The sequence below is a fragment of the Motacilla alba genome, chromosome 20, assembly GCF_015832195.1.
Source record: "Motacilla alba alba isolate MOTALB_02 chromosome 20, Motacilla_alba_V1.0_pri, whole genome shotgun sequence".
Lineage (NCBI taxonomy): Eukaryota > Metazoa > Chordata > Aves > Passeriformes > Motacillidae > Motacilla > Motacilla alba.
In genome coordinates this window covers 8648149-8673973 of record NC_052035.1, presented here as the reverse complement: position 1 = coordinate 8673973, position 25825 = coordinate 8648149, and the positions used below count along the sequence as shown (strand labels likewise).

The 25825-nt window shown below is 51.7% G+C and overlaps 1 protein-coding gene across 13 annotated transcripts; it reads right to left on the bottom strand.

The window, feature by feature from the left end:
- Window positions 1-1975: 1975 nt before the first annotated feature.
- Window positions 1976-18007, bottom strand: TPD52L2 (TPD52 like 2). 13 transcript variants are annotated; one of them, XM_038159052.1, is made up of 11 exons: window positions 17838-18007; window positions 17284-17423; window positions 16022-16170; window positions 15137-15196; window positions 13595-13654; window positions 9492-9593; window positions 5627-5653; window positions 5214-5255; window positions 3932-3980; window positions 3802-3850; window positions 3577-3718 (listed from the first exon to the last, which is right to left on the bottom strand). In XM_038159052.1, the coding sequence occupies exons 1-10, from the start codon at window positions 17854-17856 to the stop codon at window positions 3815-3817; spliced, it is 684 nt and encodes a 227-aa protein (XP_038014980.1). In that variant the 5' UTR covers window positions 17857-18007; the 3' UTR covers window positions 3577-3718; window positions 3802-3814. The 13 variants fall into 13 exon arrangements, with proteins under 13 accessions (XP_038014976.1, XP_038014981.1, XP_038014985.1 ...); XM_038159048.1 differs by lacking the exon at window positions 3802-3850 and having other exon boundaries at window positions 1976-3718; window positions 17838-18003; XM_038159049.1 differs by lacking the exon at window positions 3802-3850 and having other exon boundaries at window positions 3385-3718; window positions 17284-17396; window positions 17838-18002.
- Window positions 18008-25825: the final 7818 nt, after the last annotated feature.

The following is a 25825-nucleotide window of genomic DNA, read 5'->3' as shown; positions in this document are numbered from 1 at the left end:
CAGTGGGGTTGGCGGCTGCGGCACAAGGATCAGTGAGGCCGGGGGCTGCAGCTCCCCACAGGAGCTGGTGACCGTGGCACAGGGAGCGCTGGCTCCGGGGCTGTGACACGGGGATCTGCGGGGCTGGGGACTGAGGTACGGGGCTGCAGGAGGAGCAGGAGGCTTGGGCTGCAGCAGCACACGGAACACGGCCAGGACATCACCCGTGTGCTGCAGGCCTGAGGGCTCACTGCCTTTAGGGCGCTGTCACAGCCCGCTGCCCTCACACCGAATCCCCATCGCGCTTGGGCAGCGCCTTCCGAGAATCCCACCCTGCCCCACACCGGCCTTGGGGTCCTCAGGAACTCAGTGCAGAGCCGGTTCCCTGTAATGAAAACGAGTGCTTGCAATTAGGGAAAATGAGATTTTTTTAAGCTAATGAGTCTGTTTTTCCCAGTTGCTCAAGTTTCCTGGCATTCCTGGCTGTTTCCTGGGAAACGCGGCTATTTCCCAGTGTTAGGCAAAAACAATTTCCACCTATCCAGTGCATCCTGGAGCAGGTGACGCTGGGGTGGCGACCACGGGAACACTGGTTCCAGTTATCCCTGCCATCACTCCGGCATGGCCCTGCTGCTGTGTGGCTTCTCCATGAGGCTCTAATGGCCTTTCCCGTCTGCTGCCTCTGACTCACGTTTTAAAGAAATGAATGATGATGGATTCTATTTGCCAACAGAGTCATCACCATGAATCACACACCCACACCATCTCCTTGCTCCAGCTCCATCCCCAGCCCAGCTCCTGCACCTTTCCCTGTCCAAAACATCAGCCACCTGCGGGGCTCCCCAGCACTGACCTCGCATCTTGCACCCAAGAAGAGATGCTGAGCCCACCCCAGCACCCACGGGGCTGCAGCAAGTGGGCCCAGGCTGGCAGCTTGGTTCTGGACACTGCCCACTCAGCTGGGATGAGCACAGGCTGCTGGAGTGGTTGTGCAACCCCTCTCAGACCATAAATCTCAAATTCCTTAAGAAACACTTGCTGTGGTTTTGGCTGAGGGTTGGGACATGGTGCCAGCAGGGAAAAGTGGCTCCTTCCTGCTTTCTGCAGTTACTTACTTTTTGATTCTGCTGTTTATCTGCTTTGTGGGATGGAGCCATCTGCCCTCACCTCAGCCTGGGTGCTCCCAGCAGCATCTCTCCTCCAGGATCAGGTCTCACACCTACCTGTCTGTCCTTAGCCCCACTTGGAGAGATGTAGTTTTACCTAATGAAGTGATGTAGGAAAAATACCCCCAACCTTCAAAACAAACACCCAAACCCCACAAATCCAAAACCAAACCCTCATCACCAAGCAGATGTCCCAAGCCTAGCTGGGCATCCTTCCTCTGCAAACAGCACACTGAGGATCTCTGCTGGCCTCTCCATAATCTATTTGCCTGCTCTGCAGTGGCCTCTTAAACTTGGAGACAGCAGCTCCCAGCTCCAGCCATCCATCCTCAACTTCCCCGTGCTGTGCTGTTTGACTGCCAGAGCTTCCATGGAGGTGACTGATTCCCTGAGGTATCACGCTGTCAAGCCACGCCAGCACCCCAGCTGCAGCTTTTCCACACTAGAAATTTCTCCGGCCTCAGCTCCCACTGCCAAGGTTACTGCTGGAACTGCAGCCCCACAGCTCAGGAAAAGGGCATGAGGAAGTCTGGAATTCACCTGCAGCACCAGCCATGGAGTTTGCAGCTCCCCAGCCCAGAGGAAGCAGCTTGGGAACAGTGTCCAGTGTCTTGGAAAGGAAACATCAGACTGTAAATATTATTTAGTACATTCCTTCATGAGAGAGCATCCAAAGAGCCAGCAGATAAGCCAGAGGGACAGGATGGAATATTTCACTAGCTTCTTGCCTCAGGCTGCTGCAGGCAATTGGTATTTACCTGACGAGTTCATAACATCCACTCAAGAGAGGATTTCAGTGCTGTTAGAACAAGACAAAGACATTCACCCTGTTTTCTCCCAAAGGAATTCTTTATTGACACGTTTCCTCAGTCTTTATCTCAAGAGAAACAGTTGCATACCCAAGCTCCTGCAGTCCCCATTTCACTGGCTCTGTTCCTCACAGTTCCAGTCAAACGAGGAGTGCCCGTGAACGACACTCTACACTCCACCTATGGCCTAGTACATCTGCCCACTAACATCTCATCCCACGTCCCCAGGTCTGCAGAGGGAGGGGAGCAGGGGTGGGGGAAATGGAGATTTATCAAATCAGTGTCAAAACTTGCTTCTCTAAAGGGTCAGAGGCAGTTCAGTCCCTCCGGGGTGATTAACCACTAAAACTACCCAGATATGTACATAAGTTTAAAGACCTGAGTAAGTCCCACTTCGCCTCTAAGGCACAGAATTGCTCACTCTAGGTATTTCTACGTGGAGGCACCTTGCCTAGAATAAGATCAGGCCTCTAGGAAAAAAACTTGGAATTTGTCAGCTCCTGAGCAATGAAGTTGTGGACATCAAAAGAGCAAAACATCCAGCCCCTGGAGGGACTGGGTGAGCTCCATGACTCTCTGCCAGTTTTGTAAACTAAAATTAGAGCTGGGGCTTTCAACTGAGAAACCCATCCAGTCACAGCCAGATGTACCAGCTGGAGGAGCCCTCAGAGAGCAGAGCAGAGTCCCTCCAATGGTATCCATATTCCAGCCTTCAGAAATTCCTCCTCCAAGAATGAAGGGATAAGCTGAGAAGGGAAAAGCAAGTTTCATACACTCGGGAAACAGAGTGCACCACTGAATTTAACACAAGAACTGGCTTTATAAACATGCTGCTATGACTGCATGATGCAAAACTCCAGTGCTCAACAACCAGCTTTAGAACCCTTGCAGTCTCTTCTACAGAAAATAAATCATAAACAAGTAAAGCATAAGTGATGTAAGGCTTGCAGTTCAGCTTCAGAGTCCAAGGGAGCATTGCCCTAATATGCGAAAGCTCTTTTTTTTTTTGTTCGTTTTTACGCTTTATTTCTTTAAAGTTCATTGCATTTAAAAATAAAGATTCTTAGTTTTTTTAAAGCTAGAGCATTAGTGTAACAACGAGGCAGCTGCTAAGTGAAGTTTACCTTTTAGGAGCCCAGAAAAAACCCCAACTGTTTACCCCATCTACCTGACAGCTCCAATGAGAGCCAGAGAAAACAGTAACAGGAGAAGCCTGGGAGCTCCTGGAGTAGCCCACACAGAGAACGGAGCCAGAAGCTGAAGCTAAGGTGCCCATGCACTTGGTTTCTCCAGTTACTGCCCTCCTCATGCTGCTCCGGGCCATCCACGTATCTGCTCCAAGCCACGTCAGACAAGGGAAAACTGTTTTCATCCACAGCAGCGGCATTTCTGAGCTACTTTAAGGAAACTCCAGCTTACACGCTCTCCCAAAAGGACAGCAGTGATACATTTAATCTACAAACTTTAGTGTAAAATATTATTTGTGTACAAAACTTTGCATTCTCTTTATTTGACTTGGATCCAGCAGCAGTGTCTATGAATGAAGGATGGATCTCTCCAGACTGGCTCTCAGCCCCTTCTTGGATTGGCATGTTGTTGCTGTGGTGAAGGTTTGGGAGGGAGGGGGCTCTTCCAGTTGTGCACAGCTGTGCAAAGCCACATCCAGGCCTAGAAGGGAGCGTTGTCTTGTGGAGGCTTGTCCCCAGCTCCAGAGGGGGAGTGCAGGCCGTCAGCGCTGTTTTCCCTGCTGCCCACCACTCGGGACTGGAAGGAGAGAAGAGAGTGAGGACACCAAGAAAGCAGCACTGGGAATACCAAGTCAATTCCCCCTTGTCAAGGTCACCTACTGTAGCCAAGACTTCACATATCTGAGAGGCCATTTGCCCGAATACTAGTCTACAAGAAAAACATTGCAGAAATTAAAGTTTCTGCACAAGGCTTCACACTGTGTGTTTACAAGACAAAGCAGACTGTTACCTTTATGGTCCCAACTCTATCTTCAAAGGACTTGAAGGTTGCAGAATTCCTTGAAGAAAGAAGAGGGGAGAAAAAAAAACAACCAATCAGGACAAGTTAGCTCTTAACCATATCAAATGGCACAGTGTGACTGGGCTCTGTGGCCGTTCCCCTGCAGCGACACCATCATCCAGAACACTCCCAGCTCCTCACATCCTTTGGCACAAATCTCTCAGGCACACTAGGCATGAACACCACATCCAAACTCTGAAGGAAAACATTTATACCACATGCAGTCCACTCAATTGCTCAAGCTAAAACGTTGAGGGAAACAAGTCCTAGTTTACTGGGGAATCAAGGCACATTTAAGTAGAGAAGAAAACAGCTCTTAGCTTTAAAAAACTTCCAACTAAAAACATTTTGTTTTAAATAGTGGAAAGGGAAAGCTGAGAAAGGTTTAAAACAAAGGCTTCATTTCCTGTATCACATCCCATGGGGAGGAATGGGAAGGGCCATGTACCTGCACCTATCAGCAGTTTTATTTCTACAGGGGTGATCAGCTGCATCAGGAAATGCTCACAAAAATCACAGCTTAATAAATTAATCAGAGCATTTCATATTTCTAGCAAAGAAAACCAGGTCAGTTGTTTGACAACCTAACAAGCTGCTTGGCTGGCAAAGGATTTCAGGGAGTGCTCTGTACTGAGCATCCAGACCAGGCAATTACTCATAGAGCTGCTCCCCCGGGCCAGGCTGCGGGAGCGCTGGGAGATGACTCGCCTCATCGCAGTTATTTTTGTTCCAAGGAATTGCTTTAGATTTGCAGCCATAAAACAACCTCTGCTGATCTGGAAAGAGGATGAACAGAGAGAGTTCTTGCTTGTCCAGCCCTGGCAATTATTTCTCCTGCAAGGAGATCACCAGCTAAGGCTCAGTGAGGGAAGGCTGAGGAAAGGGTTCCCGTTAGGATTCACCTCAGTGTCAGCAATGGCTGTGCCACACGTTGTGGCAGAACTGTAATCCTGCCCTTCAGGGACCTCTGAAAGCTGCAAGCTTCAACCAGACTTTGGTACAGGTGCAACACTTCACTGAGTCCAAGAAAAGACAGGTGCTAATGACCTCAAGAGATATTAAAACCCCCTTTAAATAGTCAAACTGCAGGCTGTGGTTAATCCATGCTTGGAGAGCGGCCTGCTCGAGAAAGGAGCTGGTTGTCCAAGTCAGAACAAACCCCCCAGCAGTGACGGAGGCAGCTGTCCTCCCCCCAGCCCCACTCAGGAGACACAGGCATGTGCTACATTACCTCATGGCTGGCATACTTATCGAGTGGCGGATGGAGTAGCCGCTGCTCGGAAGCGTTTGGGACAAGGAGGAAAAAGTTAACAACAATTTGACACCGTGCAAAAGCAGCCTAACCCCGGGTCTGAAGCACTCACTGTCCACACACAGGCTGCTGTGGACAGCCCCAGTGGCAGGAGCCAGCCCTCTCTCCCCTCATTTAACAGCTGCAGCGAGTTTAGTTTCCCAGACACAGGATAGCCAGTGTTTAACTGCAACTGTGATACAAAAGTCAATCCCAGGGCATTGGTTTGTGGTAGATTTCTCAATCTGTGTCAAAAGTTTAGGCAAGGCTTAAATAACCTGCTTCCCCTTTAAGGTCTGCAAGGGCCTGGCACAGAAACAAATGCTCTTTTAGAGCCTTGAAGAGTATCTTACCTAAGGGAATGTGAGATGGAGTGAGCCCTGGGAAAGGCCACGGGCAGCAGAGAGAAAAAGGAAGGAATGGTCAGAAACTTGCACAGAGCTAAACACCAAATGCAGGGACACGGTCACAGAATCATGGGACAGCAAAGTCAACTACCCAGGAGGAAGCTTCTCAAAATAAATCACAGGAGCAAGCAAAAAAGAAATGCTTTTCATTAACTCCAGACAAGCTAAAATGTTTCTCAAAGAGCATTAACAGCACCTACATCAACTTAGAACCCAGCTGGGGAGGGGAAGGAGTAGATGTGCAACAGAAAACCAAAACATTTTACCTACCCCCATCTACTGCTTTCACATGTTTTTTTAAGCATTTTTTTCCTACACTGAAGGTTTTACCAAGCACCAGCTATATTGGTAGAGATACCTCCTTCCCCCATTTCCCCCTGTGATCCCTCATACAAAGACAGCATTGCTCAGACTTCTGGTGAGGACTTGAGTAAGGGCAACCTGCAATGGATACCTGCACTTCATCTTGCCAAGCCTGCAAATCTCAAAGTTACAGTTCAGAGAACAAACGCACTTCAGGTTATTAAAGAGAAGATTAAAGCTATCATGTTTACCCTGTAACTTGGTTGCCCATTTTTAGGACAGGATTGTGCAATGCAGTAGCATCTCAGCAGTCTGAAACAACAGACTGAGGTTTCCTACTTCTATTAGGAAGGTTACCAGGATGCTCTAAAGGAGCTTCTCCTGCCAGAGCAGTATTTTGCTCCACTTAAATCTAATTCTTCTGCATCAGGAAGCAGTCATGGCAAGCTGGATGTGAAGTACTTGGCAATGAGTACAAGGGCTTTTCCTGACAGCCAGAGCGAAGATGTTGGGCTCTGTGGTTTCATCTCCCCATATAGTCAAGTCAGCTCTTTGGCAGGGCAGATGCCTTGAAATGCTGCCTTTGCATGTGAAATAAATTAACTTTCTACTTACTCTTGCTTAAAGGAGAACAACACAGATAACACATCCATGCACCATGCCGCTCCATACGGAATACCACAAGCACTGGTTCCTTGTTCAGTACCTTGGCCTGAACCTAGCAGTAACCCTTTTCCTCTTTCCATAAGGATTGAAAGTTTACATGAATTCCAGAAATCTGCAGGGCACTTTGGGTTCAGGCTGACATTTCATAATGAATTTGCTCGTAGCATTATGTACAGCAGCAAACTTGGTCAGACACCATGAAGTGCACAGGTGGACACAAACCCACAAAGCCACAAAAAGAAAACACTTCCAATTTTGCAGTTTACTGGCATCAGTAAAATGCAGGAACAGAATGTCTAAAAGCCAATTTACTTTTTAACTGTAGGTGGAGATAACAGAGACATCTGAACAGGCCAAGATGTGAAAAAATCCCACCCACTGAGGTACATTTCCTCCCCTCAGAGCAATCCAGTAGAACATTAATGCAGTGAGCACGCAGTCATAGCATTAACTTCCCAAGGTTACAATCCACACAGCAAAATTATTTTGACCAGAATACAGCATGTCTAAAGATTTAACATGTTACTCGTATTTAAAAACAATTTGGTCCAAGCATTTTTAATGGAATTAGAGCCACGCCCTTGGTGTATTGGAGGCTCTGTCCCATTCATCAGGCCTTCCTTGCATTTATCAACCGGTGAAGGCTGACTAAACAAGGAAATCCCCTCTGTTATCTCAACACTTCAGTGCTGGAAAATAAACTCGCTTTACAAGTGAATTTGTAGTGTAAGAAGGAAAAAAAACAGAGTACAGTAACGGAGGTCAGTGTAGGCTACAAGGCCTGCAAGAGAGATTCTCTGGGAACAGAGATCATCCCACTGGTTCAGAGCAGTGATCACAGCAATACAACAGACTTCACTCCTCGTCAGCTCTGATCACATATCAGAACACCAGAGTTCACCTGGCAAGGGTGAAAAGTGGGACAGCTCCTCCAAAACCTTACGCTCAGAGTTAAACCTTCTTCAGTATCAGAAATAGGAAGTCTTGGATGCAGCAGAGGGGATAGAAGTCTGTTTATATATGCAGAGAAAAACTAAAAGTCTTAAAAAAAAATCATTACTGTGTTCCCCCGCAGGGCCACATACACAAATCCTGCTGAAATAACTTTGGCAGGGATTCCCAAATGATAAAACAGAAGCTGCCTGTATTTCATAACACCTCACCTAAGGTATTAGCTATAAAAAGGAATGCAGATGTTGAAGCTGAGAAAAACCATTGCTGCAAAGGCCTGGCTCGTGCCTGGGCCAGCTGATTACGTGGGCAGCTGCTGACTGTGCCAGGCCAGCTCTGCCATCAGGAAAGCACCCCAGTATCCCCTCCCTCCATCACCTGCTCCTGGGATGGCACAAGCACTTCAGCAGCTGCATGACCTGCATTCTCCCAGCTCAAAAACAACAGGCAGGACCAAGCCTGTCCAAACAGCTTCTGCCTGTGGCAACCCCAGTTCAGGAGTTCCCCGTGTGGTCCCAAAAAAAGCACAGTTCCCATTCCTTTGCTGCAATAGCCCAGCCAGACTGCAGAAACCAGGCCCCACGTTCATTTATCAGTTTGGCAAAATGTGTTCCCACCACATCTCGTGCCAGTATCTGTAATCTGCTGTGATTACATGAAAGTCTCTTTTTCCATCAGACTAGGGAGTTCCCAGGAAAGAAAAGTTACAACTTGAATGCTGGAAAGGGTAGGAAGCCAGCTAGTCCTCTGCCAAATTCAGAGATGTGAGCTTCTGAAAACACCAAAAAACACCCTCCAGGAACACAGTAACTAACTCACTGAGGACAGAACCAGAATAAATCACTACTATGTGATCAGAGGCCAACAGGTTCTTACCACTCGGATACTCCCAGCCACAGTGGAATAGGAAATTCCCTACAAAGAATGACAGCTACCCATTCAATCCAAGGTCTGAGATAACATGTTAAATACAAGCTCTAAAAATCCTTCCTCAGTAACTCAGACAGGCTGCACATCCAGAATTAGCTCTCAAATCCAAGAAAAACATGGTCAAGGGATTGGGCATGAAAAATGTGGATGTTACCATCAGTGGGCAAAGAAATCTTTAGCTTAAAGTTCTGTAGAAATCTTTAGCTTAAATCTTTAATCTTTAGCTTTAAGTTTACCTGAGGAGCAGGTAGTACAGCTGAGAATAGCCAGGAGAACCTGTCCCTCTTGCCAGTTTGGAGAGGTTGAAATTTGCAATTATTTCAGTGGTCATCTACTTAAGGAATGGAGATAACTCCAACCACAGAAAAGAATTTTAATGTTGTCATAATCTTCTGAATCAATTGATTTTTTCCAACCAACATGACAGAACTGTGCCTGGAAGACTGCTGCCCTTCTCCATGGAATGTCAACACCCAGGGCTTGAAACCACAGGGAATGCAGCAAACAGACTTTTCCCTTTTTGTTTTTAATCATAACAGAGCACAGGAGGGATGACCCCTCTAAAATCCAAAGCAGTTACACTGAGAAAACACACCTCCATAATCCAGTAAGAAATGGAAAAGGGAAATTTTAATTATAATTCCTTACATATGACATAAAAGCTGCAGGGAATCCACATGGTGGTAAAAGGGGAAAAGCTGCTAGAAATGTTTGGTCAGTTCTCCTAAACCAAACCAAACTTAAATGCCTTAGAACAGGCTTATCCCCTCAGTGAGTCTTCAGTAAGAGTTCAGTCTGTCCTAAACTACAATGCACAGGGCCACACAGAAGGTGGCAGTCCATCAACAGCAACGTGCTGCCAACTAAGCAGAAAAATGGAAGAAAGCCTAGTTATTGTCTAAAGTCCCATTCCTGTTTGAAACCAAGATCAAAGCCCCGGAGGGCAAAGCAGAAATCTTACCTCATGTCACCAAGCTTCCTGCTGATAACAGAACCTACATTGGAAAGGGCTGCTGAAGTCTTCTGTCCTGCCTGGGAAAGGGTTTCCTGGGTCTTCTTATAACTACGTGGAAAAAAAATCATAAATTGAACTAACAAGTTGGATCCAAAAGTGTCCCCCCCATTTTATAAAAGGACCCCATATTAATGGAAAGAAGCTGGGTTAGTGAGCTGCACTGACTTCACTGAAAGAGCCACTTCCAGATTTGCATATATTCAAATACTTGAAGTTTTACAAAAGCAGCAAGTGTAGGATTCATTTTTCCATACACTCACCTTATACTTTTGACCATATATTCTTAAATCTAACAAATATTTGCTAAAAACCAAAACAAAACCAGTTTTCCACAAGGAAGCTCTAACACCTCAGCACTGCAGCCTAATTGCTCTGCAACCATCTTTTCGTGTCCTGGAGAAAATAAATCTAGGAAACTATCCCAGACTATCCTTTCAGCCTCGAGGAAGCCATAGCACTTCATGTGGAGTTACGTTTTGGAGAAAAGAGGCAAGAAGCAAGACCATCATCACCATACAGAAAAGAAATGCAGGAATCAGCATTAGCTCTACAGCAGCAGTTCAGAAATAAATTAGTAGAGAAGTTTCCTATCAGTTACCATTAACCACAAAAGGTAAAAAGTCTGACAGCTTTTAATTGTCAGCTGATTATTTGAGTTTATACCTGAGCTGTAGACACTTGAGAACCTTTGTTTCCTCCAGATGAGACTAATCTCAGGAACAAAGATTCTTTGTGTCACTTTCATTAATTCATTCTCTCTAAACTATTCTACAGTTGATGATTAACATCTAGATTTATGTCATTCTTCAGACTACAAAGAAAAGACTCAGGCTGGAAAACAAGTTCAACATTTTAAACTTTTCTTATTCCGAATATTTCAGCTTGAGATTGTTTTTTTGCCTGGTGAGGAAATTTAGGAGAAGAGCATTATAAACAGCCTAATGTTCTCTCATGCCTGAGCTCCCCTGGCTACAAACACCACGGTGACAGAGGACTCACTCACATCTCCTGCTCTCCAGGCAGAAGTGCATGGACAGCACCACAGCACCAGAACTGGATTTGGGTAATTCCAATAACAGCATGTTGTTTTTTGGGTTTTTTTAATACCACAGCCAAGTATTTCTGAATCACAAATACACACAAGACTTAGGCAGAGCAGGGCAAAACTGCATCAGCTTTTCCTTCCTTCTTCCTGCTTCTCGGAGAGAATTCCTGTAACTCCTATAATACCTATAACCTCCCATAATTCCATTTTTCAGAACAATTCTTCTTGAAGTCAAGAGCTCCAGAAGAACCTGAGCATACCCCAACAGCAAGGCCTCAACACTGCCTCTGCACAGCACAATTTTCTGCACCTCAGCACAATTTAGGAGTGAACTATCAGCACCGAGGCTGCTCGATCTCATACAAGGATTGCCTTCCTATTGCAACCACGGTGTTTGAGGAGGATCTCAACCCTGCCTTCAGCACAGGCTCCTCCCTGGCTGAGCCCTGTCATGGGGTTTGATTTACAGCTGCCTAACAAGTATTGAAGACCTCGTGCTCACCAAAGTATGCAGGGCTGACTCCAGGTCTGCTTGGCACTCAGAGCTCAGCACTGAGGAATGGTTTACAGCCTCAAAAGACACCATCATGCCATTCATGCGGCAAAATTCCAGATATTATGCCCAGCTTCAGCAGGCCAGAGATTTTTCAATCGTGTTTTCCACACCCGACAGCAGAATTTTTAATATAACTGAAGAACAAGTGCTTGGGTGCTGCTGCTTCTGCCTGAGTGTGCTCCTTCCTCCAGCACAACTGCTTGTGCTGGCACAGCAATCTAGATCAAGGCAACGATCTGGATGAAATATAAACTTGGAAGCACAAAAAAGCAGCAGCTGGATCAGATGGCCAGCCTAGTCCTGCATCCACAGCTCCCACACACACGTACACACCTCACTGCTGCCAGGCAGAGCCAGGGAAGCACAGGGAGATGAGCAGCTCTGTAACCCAGAACTGCCACCACACACACGTGTGCAGCCACAGCTGTGACAGCAAGGGATCAGCTTCTACAAGGCTTTAATGCAACTTAGCTACACCCAGCCCTGACCTAGAAGTTGCAACTCTTCTGCAAGTGCCACAGCCTGGTTTTCCATGGGTGTAAACTCACAAGCACTCACTTTCTTCCCTTAGCCCCGGCACAAAGCACAATGGAATAATCCAAATCTGGGAGTAATAAATATAAGCTCTGGCTAATACCCCACTTTACTCACAGGCAATTGGCTGCAGCAGAAGCTGCAGAGATGATCTCTGCCCTGTGCTGTTCATCCTGTGGTATTCAAGTATTTCACTGCACCCCTCTCCTATAAACCCTGACAGGAAGGAGCGAAATCTGCACCCTCAAATCCTCCTTTATCCACTAACACCAGCTTCCTCCCACTCGCTTTCATCCAGCCATCACCATGTGAGCTGTCTGGCTAAAGACACAAACTGTGTAAGTCACCTCACATTCTGCTCACAGTGAAACTGGATCCAGGAACAGACTGGGGTGGGTTTTTCCCTGTTTATGTACTGCTTGCAGAGGGAAAGTCTGTGGCCAGGAATGGCAAAGACCAGGAAATTCCACAGCATGCAAAAGCACCATAAGGTCAGGAGTCAGGTCCATTCCCAGCTCACTCAAGAGCCTTGTTAGTTACAGAGCAGAGCAGCATTGAAACATTGAAACAGGAAAGACGATTAATTTGCATAAAAAACCCCAAAACATATGAATAAAACCTCACCCTTGGACTTCTTGAACTTGCCTTTTTGCACTCGCTAAACTTTGAAGAAGTAGAAACTCTGATTGATTTCTGAAATGTTGCTGGAATCTTCCAATCCCCCTCACGTCCCTGTTTCAGTCTCTACCTTGCCAGCACCAATTGTCACTCTGTCCAGTGCCAATGCAAGCAGGAAAGCAAAGGTGCCACAGCTCTTCAGGCCCCAAGTGCTCCACAAAAGCACATTTCCGCCACACTTCTGGTGCTTATGAAGTACAAGGAAACAGATCTAACCAGAAGCTTTCTGCTCTTGCAGGCACACCCAAGGAGAGACTCTGAACTCTGCTGGAGTCAGCCACTGTCAGCAAGCACAAAAACCAAGGTCATTCTGCTTGGCAAGTGAAATGGTGACAGTTTACAGCTTCTTAATCTAGAAAACACAGCTGAAAGTAGACCTGCATACTGCAAAGTTTTTTCTGCTACTCCTAGACTTTATCTCTGCTCCTCTTTCACCCGTGTTAGGAAGAAAACTGTGCATTCACACACGCTGCTGATAACCAGCCAGCTCCAAGGACTGCATTTCATACCCACTCCAGGGAATAGGAAAAGCTGGCTCACATCTAAGACCTACCTCCCCAGTTTAAATCAGCTCAGAAAATGATGACAAAACCCACCTGCATCCACTCCAGCACTGTAAGGGATTGCCCTACATACTGCAGGAAATGCACAGTGAGAAGGACAGAGGCCAACTTCCACAAAATCCCTCCATAATTTAGTCCAGATGAGAATTTAATATCAGGCATTTAGTAAGAGCACGTCTAAGGGAGATTTGCATTCAACAACTGGAGTAGAACAGCTGTGAGGTTTAAGCTGGTTGAGTCTGTTTGTGTCCCCAACATGACAGGAAGCTGTCCTGGACACTACAGCTCGATTCTCATCAGGTACCACAGCAGAAAGCAAAGCTCCTGCTCCCTGCAGAGCATGTTGGGGTAACAAGAAAGGCAGTCTGGCTATTCCACAGCTGCTCAGCTGAAGGTGTCACATGAGGCACACAGGTCTCAGCTACCCAGGGGGTCCAGCCAGTTCCTGAGACCAGGCAGGCATTTACAGAGTATCACTCGGATACCGACCTGAGGAAAAGCTCCCTCTCCCAGCAGAGGCATTTATTGGGTTAAAAAAGTTAAAAGCTAGGAAAGACAAATGTCCAGGTAGATCTGGTGAAAGCAGAGGACTGGGAGCAGAGGCACAGCACAGTTAGTGGCAGCAGACTGGCAGAGGAAAGCGTTTGTTAAGGCTGAAGGTTAAGACACTCACGCTTCTGATTGAGTTAATTTTTCATTCCAGTCCTCCAGTGTGCTGCTGGCCGAAAGATATCTACAAACACAACTGAGGTTAGAGACAGCTCCAAGATTCACTACAGATGCTTCTTCTGACACTTTCCACATTATTAGTGACTCTTTACAGTATCAGAGGCTTTATTTCTCTGACAACAGCTTCAGCCTCTCTGGTACAGCCAGAGGGAAAAGAACTGTTTGAGAGGCAGGGAGACACCTAAGCCCCAGTTTCTTTTGTTTAAGCATGTTCAAACACTGAGCACAAAGAAACAAAGCCTGCAGTTTAAAAGGTGTCAGGAAATGAAAAACTTTGCATCTTCTGCTCCCTTCCTACATGCTCTGTTGCTGGTCTGTATTAAAAGCACAGAGCAGTCAACTGATTAAAGGCCAAAAAATCAAACTGCCACACCCAAAGATGTATTTTACCAATACAGCAGGAACCAGACAAACAATTAAACTTTTGCTTTTCTGATCTTTAAAAATCATGTTTCTCTATACAAAAACAGTACCTTAAGGGCTGTGACAACTAATTCTGGAGGTACAGAAGACACACAAGCTACAGGAGGTGGCTGCTCCCACCTCAGAGAGAACACAGAGTGTTCAAAGGAGGGGACTTATCACCCAGAATTCACTTGTCCCAGTTAAATCAGTGCCACCTTGCCTAATGATGTGATGCTCCCAATTCACGTTTTCCTCTTAGCTAAATAATCTCCTTCAACACAAGACAAAGGGAGAGAAACTTCAGCACAGAAAGCACTCAAGGGCTCCTTAAGTTCAGTTATGCAGCAGGAATCAATGATTCATGTCTAATGTCAGTGGGGCTCTAATATAATTAAAGAATTTATTCCAGAAGCAAAAGTAGCCAGATGCTCTTTGTCTGCATTTGTCACCTGCTTGGATACACAGCGGAGATTAAAATTCATGGATTTCTAGTGCTGACACTGGGAAAGGGTCACACACCAATGCAGCAGATTGAGAAGCCCATGAACACAGGGACAGTTGCACAGCCCCTAATTCCAGCTATGGGGAAGCACCTCCAGCCACTTCTCTCCCAGGTGGCCATACAGAATGGCAGCAGTCAAACTGATTCCTACCACATTCATGATGAGAAGAGAAGCAGCTTCATAGAAAAGGGAGAGTTCACTAATAAGACATCTGAAACAACAGAAACAGACTAACCTACCAATTACCAGCTGAAGGGAAAATGTGGTTACATTTTTGTCCCCTCCTTTTTTTTTTTTTTTTTTTTTTTCCATACAAAATGTGGTCTGGTAACTGATTGGAATTTCTCTTCTGCAATTGCAAGACCATGACAGAGATGATGGCAGTAACATTTACTCATCTCCTCTGCAACTGAGGGATGTTTCTAGCTGGAAGTCAGGCATGCTGGAAATAACAATCCTGCTTCACCCTGCCTCCAGCTCCCAAGCAAGCCCTGATGCCTGGGAGAACAAGGAGCAGCACAAATCAGGGAAGGCAGCAAAGAACAAGGAGGTGATGCTGAGGAGCCCGAGGCACTCACAAGTCAGACTGTGTCACTTTGTCATTCCACTCTCCAAGTTTCTCAGATGTTTTCACATAACTAGAAACAGAAAGTGTTAATGAATATAACTTTAATATTCATTTTTTTAGAAGACAATGACACAGATTCCAGTGACAAACGAATAACAGAAATGGGGCAGGGACAGAGGAGGGAAAATGAGGAAAAAAGGAAAGAATAAACAGCAAGACGAACAGCTCAACAATCTGCTCTGCACTATCACTGTCATTAACTCCAAACCCCAGTTAAGTTACAGGAGACTTTTAGCCTGAATGATGTCCATGGACACCCAGAGTCCCTGACTCCCAGTGCAGGGACAAACTTACCTCAGGGACCCTCCTTTTGGCACTGTCAAGCACAGCAGGGACCATACCCTTATGTCTGCTCAGGAACAGTCTCACTTCACGTATTTAGGACAAGATGACTGTGGTGAAGCACACTAATATCACTGATTTTTTTTCCTAGGAAGTGGAGGTTTTTAATTCAGGCTATACGATCCAGGGAATGCTTCTGAACTGGCACAAGCTGTGAAACTGCTTGCACTTCTCTTTGAGCCTGAGTTCAGAACAAGGCAGCAGCTGCCTGTGCCTCAAAGAAAGGGCAGAAGTGGGAAAACTGAACCAGCAAGTGTGATCCAGATTTTTAACACCATGGCAAAGAGCAGCCAGCAACGACTTATCCTGATCACAGATATGGAAGTCCAGGTTATGCAGACACAGAAAGGATTTTTTAAGGTGTCTTTTACTCCATAAACCCATCAGAAGAGAAACCTCCAGCCACTGAACAGAGCTCTGGAATACCCTGCTCTGGAAGAACACAGAGCCCTGGTTAAACACAGGAGTCACAGGAGTCACAAGCAACACTCACGCGTTGGAGACTTGGACATCGTGCCAGCTTTTGGACAGGTTCTGCTTCAGCCCATCCAAGGGAGTCAGACCCAGCTTCCTCTTCAGCTCTCCACAGTGCCTCTCCTTGGCAGCCAGAACTTGTCTGAGAGTTCCAATTTCTTCTTCAACCTTAGAGAAAGGCAGAGGTTTGTCTCAAATCACAGTTTAGCCAAAAACTGTAAATTAAAACAGATTTTTACCTCCCTCGAAACTAGCAACATTTCATTAACATTAATTTTAAAAACTGGGAAGAACATCAGATTAATTATTCAACTCAACATGAACTGTGTTGGAATAGGAGGCCACTCAGACTTCACCTCCATACAAGTCACTGTGACTTAGTGACACTGAGATGAACAGAACCCATTCCTTGCATTGTAATTTCAACAGTAAACACCATTCAGTCGCCAAACCTTATTAACTAAGATTTTATCTTATGTTTCTTTTCCTCTGATGTCTTTAAAGCAAAGAGTTTTTCCTCATAGATCTTTCTTACAACACTTTCAAAGCACTCTGGAACTGTTTCCAGGCAGAGTGGGTTCATTTCTACCTCAGCTGCAGCTCAGCAAGCCCTGCATGAGCACCCAGAGCAGCAAAGTCCTGCCCTGCCACAACCTGCAAGTCCAAGAACCACCACAGGATTCTCACATGAAGGAAAGGACAACAGAGGAACAGCTGCAATTATATTCAGCCACGTTTCAGACAGAAATGATAACCCGACCTTTAAACCCCAAAAGGTGCTCAAACTTAGGAGGTTACATTGCAAACCCTCAGCTCTTTCAAAGTGTATCGGCACCAAAAATAGATGCCTGTAAAGTGTAATAAATATTTAAGAGTAAAACATAGGAAAAAAGCTCATTAAGTGCTCCCATGTTTCAATTTCCTAAGGAAAAATGGCTTTCGTTTGCTTAGTGTTTGCCTGAAGTGTTTTCTGGCTGCACATGGAACTCAAACCCTACACTGAGCTCATGGCATCAAAAGCCACTCGTTTCCTTAGAGCTCTAAATTAGGCTGTTCTGGGAAAGAGCAAACAACACATTGCAGCGTTTGAAGTATCTGCCAGCTTTGTGCATTTTAACAATTACCTCCGAGACCCAAAGGTAACACTGCAAAATCAAAAACAACAAAAAAAAACACCAAACCCCAACCACAAAACACCCAGTCCTGCCCCTGTGCCTCCTGTTTGTCCCTTCCCAGCGGAACACAGCCGGGGCACACGCCGCCCAAGCGAGCCCCCCGTACCTTGGCGAGCTCGGCTCTCAGCTCCTCCTCCTCGGCCAGAGTCAATCCCTCGGGCGCAGCGCCCCGGGCCGCGTTATCCACGGGAACATCTGTCATGGCATCCGCCAGCAGACCTTTGTTGGGAGAGTTAAGGTTGATATCTGTCGCAGACAAGGAGCAGAGGGCACGGAATAAGCAAGCGGCAGGCGAGGCGCGTTATGCAAAGCAGGGCGGGGGGCGGCAGAGCTGCGGGAAGGGGACGGGAACAGAAACCTCCGTCGGAGTTTCCTCGCCGAGCATCCATCGGAACCGGCAGCGGCGCCGGCCATCCCGCGGCCTTACAGCCCCTGCGCCCGGCTCCGTGGAGCGAGGGAAGCGCGGCGAGGGAAGCGGAGCTACGGAGAGACCCCCGGCCGCTCCCCATGCCCGGGGCCGCTCCTCATGCCCGGGGCCGCTCCCCATGCCCGGGGCCGCTCCCCATGCCCGGCAGCGGCAGCTCCCGCCCCGCCGTCCCCGGGCTCCCCCCGTTCCCCCGGCAGCAGGCGCCCCGTGCCCGGAGCACCCCCGGGCCGTACCCTGGTTCGCGCTCTCCATGGCGGCGCCCCGGGCCCGTCCAGCCGCCGCCGCCGCCGCCCCCGGTGACGCGCTCAGCGCGCGCCGCCCGCCCGTTCCGGGGAGGGTCGCGGGCACAGCGCGTCAGCGCCGCGTCGCCACGGTGACGGTGACACGTGTGACACTGCCCCCTGCACCGGACACCGGGGTGACGTCATGGACCGGGCAGCGCGGCCGGGCGGGGCCGGGCGGTGCCGTGAGCGCGGCCGGAGGGCAGGGGGCAGCACCGGCACGGGGCACCGGGACAGCGGGCACGGCCCGACACACCGGGAGGAGGCACCGGGACAGCGGGCACGGCCCGACACACCGGGCAGCACCGGCCAGCGGGCACCGGGACAGCGGGCACGGCCCGACACACCGGGCAGCACCGGCACGGGGCACCGGGACAGCGGGCACGGCCCGATACACCGGGCGGCCCCGGGATAGGGCACTGCGGCCACGGGGCAGCACCGGCCCGGGGCACCGGGGAATTCCCTGCCCTGCTCTGAACGATCCCCGAGCCCCGTTCCCCGCCCCAGCCTCCCACCGGGCTCGTTAATTAGCGCTGATCGTTCATCACGGTGACGAGCCGTCCTGCCTGTCCCCGCACCCCTCCTTCGGGGTTTGGGGCTCCCGTTAGGTCCGGCGGTGGCTGCGGTGCTCGGAGCCCTCCCCAAGAGCCCGGTCGCAGGGACCCCCTGCCCACTCCCGGTGTGCAGCTGCAGGGTCAGGCCACTGCCTGCTCCAAATGTGCCCCAAAAACCGGATTCCCGCGGTGCCACCTGCAGTGACATCAAAGGGGAAGCAGTGGCAGGGGGGGAGGTCTGGCCCGTGCCTGCTGCGAGCAGGGCTCGGCGCTGGTGACAATCTGCTGTTCCCTTTGGAGGGGCTGGGCGTGGGTGGGAGCCCAAACCCGCCGGCAGCACAGCCTGCAATCCCACCTGGGTCTGAGACCTGCGTCAGGGCACAGGGAAGCTCCGGGCTGCTCCGCTCCCAACTGTTTTGCAATCCCTTCCTTGGAAATCCCACTGGGTTAGGGCCTCGTTTCATTTTCAGAGCCTTTTCCCCTGTCTGTTCGGGTGCCCCAGGATGAGGCGTGAAAAGGGAAGTGAATATAGATGGGGAAATGGAATTTGTCAGAGCCCTTTCCATCAGCACCTTGGCCACCCCAGCAGAGGGTTAGCACCCACAAGAGCTCCTGGAAATGCCCTTCCTGGAGCACAGCACGTGACACCCATCCGCCTGCTTGGCCTTGGAAGGACAGGGAGCACTTTAACAGCTTAACTTTTTATTGGGGGAATTTTTGAGGGATTATTGTGAAGTTTGGAGCCTTGGTGCACACCTCATTTCGAAGCTGAGCTCGGTGGAAACCCAGGGAGTGGCCAAATGCTGAGCCCATGAGAACAATCTGGATTTTTCCAAGCTCACCGGAGCCCGAGTTCCTGAAAATCTGGCCCTGAGGTGGCTGCAGCAGGAGGGGCCGGGAGGGCTGCGGCTCACAGGGACTGCCGTGGCCTCTGCCAGCTCTGCCAGGCACAAAGCCCACTGCCAAGTCCAGCCTCCCTGCACAGCCAGGGATCAGGCTGTGCCTCACGGGATTGCCCTCCAAAAATCCCCTGCTCTAGCAGCTGATTTCCCTCCACCTTCAGGCACTGGCTTTTAATTAAATGCATGGTGGTGCCAACTTAATCATCCCTCAATCTCAAGACCTTGAAGGGCGTTGGGAAGTACAGAGCAATCCTAAATTTGGGGAAAGGGGAAAAATAAAATCCCTTTTGTGTTTTCGGATCTGCTGGGGCTCCGCCAGGGCTGGGCAGTTATTTGGGGGGCAAAATGTGGATGCATTTGTTCACCCCGGCAGCCACAGCTCTGCACCCTCCACCTCTCCCCGGTTCCCTTTTTGCTGCCACCGGGATTTTTGCTCGGTTGGGGCTTTTTTTTCTTGGCCGTTTGCTGGCGAGTGCAGAAATGTCAGCCATGGGGCGAGTTCCCTTCGCCGACGCCCTTCCAGCCGTGTGGAGGCGGAGGGGAAGGAGGGAGCCATTTGCCCGTCTCGTTTGGGAGGTGAGCGGCATCTCCCTGTGCCCTGGCACACGCGTCTCTGGAGAGAGCATGTCCCCGGGCACCACGTTGTTTTCCAGCCCTGAGCTACAAAACCACCGTTCCCCAGCAAAGCAAGGAATTGCGTGAACGGCCACGCACAACGAGGAGCAGCCCCCGTGGGCGTCCTCGGCCACCGCAGCTCCCGGGATGGGGATGCTCCGGGGGAGCACCGACATTCCTGAGCCGCCGGGTCCCGGGGTCTGCGCCGGGCTCGGGCAGGCGCTGCTGCTCCGTGGCTTCGCTGGGAGCCGCCGCCTTCTGGGCTCTGTGCCCCCTTTTAAAGCAAGCCCTGACCTAGATTCCCTCCCTGCCCGTGCACAGCCGCCGGGCTCTGCTCTCCCCGCTCCTCCCCGCGGCTGGAAGGGGCCCAGCGGAGCGGGCCGGGCTCCCGCTCCTCAGCCATGGCACCCGCCCCGGCGGAGCGGGGAGCCAGCCTGCGCCGGCTGATACAGCCCCTATCGGCCCGGCCCGGCCCGCCGCCATTCCCAGGTGTTCCTGGAGCATCCCCCGAGCAGGAGGGGCGGCCCGTGGGGCTGTCTCTGCTCGGCAGAGATATCACCGCCCAGAGGCGGCGGTGATGGCCCACGGCCAGCCTTTGGATCTTCTTGTCCTCCCCCCACGGCAGTGCCCCCGTTCCCGCTGGGCCCCAGGCATGTCCCACCCCTCGGGCTGACACTGGGGACAGCATCAGCCGGGGGGTGCAGCGGGGAGGGAGCACAGCTGGATGGCCTCCTGCAGAGCGTGTGTGCAACAGGACCCTGTCTGTCCATCCCTGTGTCCATCTGCCCATCCATTTGTCCATTCATTTGTCCATCCATCCATCCATTCCTTTATCCTTCCTTCCTTCCTTCCTTCCTTCCTTCCTTCCTTCCTTCCTTCCTTCCTTCCTTCCTTCCTTCCTTCCTTCCTTCCTTCCTTCCTTCCTTCCTTCCTTCCTTCCTTCCTTCCTTCCTTCCTTCCTTCCTCCCTTCCTCCCTTCCTCCCTTCCTCCCTTCCTCCCTTCCTTCCATCCATCCATATCCATCCCATCACAGTCAACCCCCACTCATGTTTATATCCCTGACCTCTCCTTGGGTCACCCACACACGCAGCCACATGGGCTAACATTTACCTGGGCACTGGTGACAAAACACACACTTAAGAGCAAAAACCAGCATTTAAAAATGGGGTGTGCACCAGCATCCTGCCCCTGGCTCACAAAGGCAGGAACTGGGAGCTGGACACATTGGAGAATCCCCTGCAATCACCCTGGGAACTGCCCAAGCCCCCAAAAACTTTTAGTGCTTCAGATAAGACAGATCCTCTTTCCCCATCCCACAGGTGGGAAGGGGGGTGCAGGGCGATGTTGGGGTTCCTCTTTCCCCGCCCACCAGTGGCCCCTGCGTGCTGCAGGGCATCGCCCGCCCGGTGCTGCCTTCCGCTTTCCTCCAGACCCAAAATAGCCCCCGGGCCACGGTGGGGGGGATGCCGGGGGCGACGCTTCCTCTTTCTCAGACACCACCGCGGCTGCTGGGGAAGGTACAGGGACTGTCAAGTGGGGATGAGCCGAGGGGACGTGGGCACAGCTGCTGGGGCTGACATCAGGCATGGATCCGGAGCAACCTCTGGATGCTCAGCTCCTTGCCTGGACCACCCCCACATCCCCCCCTTTGCCACCTCCCTGCCAGTGTCGGGGGTTGGTGTGAGCACCCAGACCATGTGGCTGCATCCCATGGAGCAGTCTGGGGTGGGCTGGGGTCCCAGCCTCCCCAGGGGTTCCCCATGCCCACCTCTCCACCCCAAGCAGAAAGCTGCACCCACGGGCAGCCCGAGGGGTTCCCGTTCATATCCTGCTCTTCCCCAGAAAATGTCAGTGACTGCTGACTGGTGGCTGGGCTTTCCCACTGTCAGCTGGAGTCCCCCTGTTCCCACCACAAACGCCCTCAGGAGCCATGGGGACAATCTCAGCTGAGCAAGTCAGACCCTTCTCCTCTGAGCCATTTTTGAAGATCACACCCCTCTGCTGGAAATGGGTCCCTGAATTTCTGCTCTGTTATCCCGGCTCGTTTGGCTCTCAGCTCCAGAACAGCTCCTGGGGGCACCCGGGTACTCCGTGTCAGCCACCAGTGCTGCCCCGACTGTGGGGTTTCTCTCTGGGCCCCACCTCGTCAGCTCTTGTTTCCACCCTTGTCACTGGGAATTCCCCCGGCAGCATTTGGGGTGAAGTTGCTCATCCAGGGAGCCACCAGCGCCGTGGGGCAGGAGGGGCTGGCCCGTTCCAGCCCCACAGCAGCACCCTGCTGCCCACAAACCCACCCCCGTGGCCAAGAACATCTCAGGGGCATGCAGGGGACACGGAGGGATGTGGGGTGAAGCCTCTGGTCTCGGGGCTTCCCATGCACCCCCAGAATGATGTGCACACCTGAGAGCTTGCACTCCTGTTGATGCCTTAGGATTTTAGCTTCTATATTTTTCATATATTTGTAATCCTTCAATTCTTTAGTGTGTAACTCTAAACTCCACAGAAAGTGGCAGCTACTGCTTTCCCATTTTGGTCAGACAAAACAATTCCTCTCCAGGCCTGGGAATCAAGGACACCTCACTGTCTCAGGCACAAGAAATGTAAACAAATGTGAGTTGGGGGGGGGGGGGGGGGGGGGGGGGGGTAAACTTGGGGTAAATTACTTCATTACCTGAAGCTGTAATTGGAAGATTAACCTCCAATATGCAAAAGGACCAAACTTATAAAAGTGTGAAACCCCGTGTCATCCATTTTGGGTGTAACCCCTGGGGGGCTTTGTCTGCCCAAAATATACCTGAAGGCCCTTCAATAAATATAACGACTTTTTATTCCCTTAATTTTGTCTGGCCTCTGTTTTCAGGGAGCTCAAAAAGGCATCCCCATGGCCAAGAACACCTCAGGGGGACATGGAGAGATGTGGGATGAAGTCTCCGGTCTCGGGACTTCCCTCGCACCCCCAGAATGATGAGCACACCCAGGAACGTGCAGTCCTGTGGGGACACACACACACGTGGGGACAGGGGACATGTGCAGCCAAAGGCCCCGGTGGGTGATGGAGCCACGTCCCAAAACCGGGACCTTGAACCCCGCAGCCGGGCTGGGGTAAAAGGGAAACTTCCCGGGGACATGGCATGCAAAAGCCACGCTGCTGTCACTGCAGCTGTGACCGGCGCTGGGCGTCAGCTGCCATTCCTGGGAGCTGGGGCACGGATCCTGCAGCCCTCCCTCGCGCTCCGGAAACAGGCTGGGCAAAAACCCTCCTCCTCCTCCTCCTCCTCCTCTCCTCCTCCTCCTCCCCGCTTCTGCCTGATTTCCCCTGCCCTGCCCAGGGTTGCTCTGGGACCTGTTTCCCACCCCGCTAACCCTGCCCTGGGATCCATCCAGCACCATCTGCCGCTTGGAAGAGCCCTGTTCCCTAAGCTGCTCTAATCCCTGAATCCTATCTGCGCCCCGCAGTCGGTGTGAGCTGCCGGCAGCGAGCATCTCCCCGGCTTCCGCAGCCCACGCTCCCGCAGCCCACGGCCCCGCTCCCTGCGGCTCTCCCGGCTTTTCCCTGTCCATGATGGGCTGCTCGGGCTCTGAGCAGTCCCTGCGCTGCGGGAAAATGGGAAATGCCGGGAGAGGCAAGAGAAGAAAAGCCACGAGCGATGCTCGACGCTGCTGCCTCCTGCCTTCCTCTGCCCTGGGAGCGGGGCGAGCTCTGAGCCAGGAGCGCAGGAGGCAGCTCCGGCATCGGGAGGCGAGAGAGGGGAGAGATCCCCCGGGATCGGGAGCTGGCAGGAGAAGAAAAGGAGCGAGGGGCCGCGGAGAAGTGGGAGGAGGGTGGGGGGCGGTGAGCCCGAGGGTGAAAGAGCTGAACGCTGGAGCGGACAGAGCCGGCGGCTCAGGAAGCCGGGGCCGGAGAAGTGGGGGGCCGGGGAGGTCTCCCTCGCTTCTCCCCGCCGAGGAAGCGCAGGGAAGAGCTTCCCGGAGGATGCGGGGCACGGAGGGAGAGGAAGCGCCGGAGACAGCTGCACAACATCTGGCAGCGGCGCGGCCCCCCGGGACCCCGAGGCAGCCGAGCACGGGGGGGCCGGGCCAGAGCGACGCTTCCTGCCACCCCTCCGCTGCCAGATGTGCACCCCGCTCCCCCCGGCCCTGCACCCCCACCCTTCCTCCCCGCCGGGACGTGCCCAACACCTGCTTCCAGTTCAGTCCCAGTTCGCCGGCGCTCCCAGGACCCCGCGGTCCCCGCAACGCCCAGGGGACACGCGGCCCCGTCACCTTTGGCATCCCCATCCTCTGCTGGCCGTCCTGGCTCCCGCGGGCCGGGCTGGGGGAGCGATCAGTGCGTGGCCGCAAACGCGGCGCCTTCCCCTCCGTGGCACTGCGGTGCCCTCGCCCAGATCGAGCCCGGGCGTTCAGCAGCCCCGGGCCCGGCGGAGCAGGGCAGGGGGTGCAGGAGCACCCCATCCCGGCCGGCACTTCCCACCCCATCCCTCCTGCCCCGAATCCCTCAGGATGCAGGCTGCCCGGGGCAGGGAGCTGCCCGTTGCGAGGCCCCGGCAAATAGCTGGGTAAGGTTGAACGGCAAGACAGGATTAGCCGCGGGCAGGGAAAATAGCCTCTCCCTTCAAAAATAGCTTCCTGGGATTAAAAATAGCCAGAGGTCCCGGAGCCGTGGCTGCGGGGGGACGCAGGCACCAGCTGGGCCGGGCCACCCGCTCCCGCGCCGGGGGACAATTAGGGGCATTATGGAGAGCTTAGGGCTGCTCGGAGCCATCTGGTCACAGGCAGAGCCCCTCGGCACCGTCCCTGCAGCTGGGTCAGGCCCCTCCAGGTGATCCCGTGAGCCCTGTGGTGGGGATGGTCCCCAAATCCTGCTTATTCCCCTTTCCAGGCAAGCCACGTGGTGCAGCTGACGTGCAGGAGGGAAGGGATGGTATCCAGAGGAACCTGGACAGGCTGGAGAAGTGAGCTTGTGCTGGCCAGAGGAGTCTATAGAGATGCTCCAAAAGCTGGAGCACCTCTGCTCTGGAGAAAGGTTGAGAGAGCTGTGGGCATTCAGCCTGAAAAAGAGAAGACTCTGGGGAGACCTTAGAGCCACTTCCAGCGCCTGAAGGGGCTCCAAGAGAGCTGGGGCCTTTGGACAGGTGTCTGGAGTGACAGGACGAGGGGCAATGGTTTCAACCCGACAGAGGGCAGGGATAGATGGGATATTGGGAAGAAATTTTTCCCTGTGAGGGTGGTGAGGCATTGGCCCTGGTTGCCCAGTGATACTGTGGCTGCCCCATACCTGAGAGTGTCCAAGGCCAGGTTAGATGGGGCTTGGAGCAACTTGGGATAGTGGAAGGTGTCCCTGCCTGTGGCAAGGGGTTGGAACAAGATGAGCTTTAATGTCCCTTTTAATCCAGCCCATTCTGTGAAGTCCCCAGGGATGTTTTAGGCTGTCCCAGGGAAGAGAGCAGGGGTTTCCCTGTGGCTTGAATGGGGCTGGGGCAGGTGAAGTCCAGCTTAGAATTCTGTGGGTGTCCCACGACATGGGGACTGCCCCACACCCCTGGCACTGGAAACCCCCAGCCTGGAGTGAGGCTGGGACATGGCCAGGCACCCCAAAACCCAGCCAGCCCTGGGGGGTTTTCCCCCATGTCACAGGAAAGTGTCATCAAAGGTGACCAGCAGTTCCTGGGCTGGGAATGTGGAGCTCAGATATTCTCTGAAAACTCCAGCACAGGCTGAGCCCTGGGTGCCACAGCACTGGCAGGGAGGTGGCTGCAGTATCACCACCACATTGGGGACCAGAGACAAAGGTGGTCTCAGGGATTCCTTGAGGGACAAGGACCAAAAGTCACCAGCGAGCCCTCTGTCCCCGCACAGCCACTCCCGGGA

Coding starts and splice junctions, on each gene's coding strand:
- TPD52L2 (XM_038159048.1), bottom strand. Junction 15,197..16,021: donor GATGTCCAAGTCTCCAACGC/GTGAGTGTTGCT, acceptor TTCTGTTTCTAG/TTATGTGAAAACATCTGAGA. Junction 5,256..5,626: donor TCCATCTCACATTCCCTTAG/GTAAGATACTCT, acceptor GCTTCCGAGCAG/CGGCTACTCCATCCGCCACT.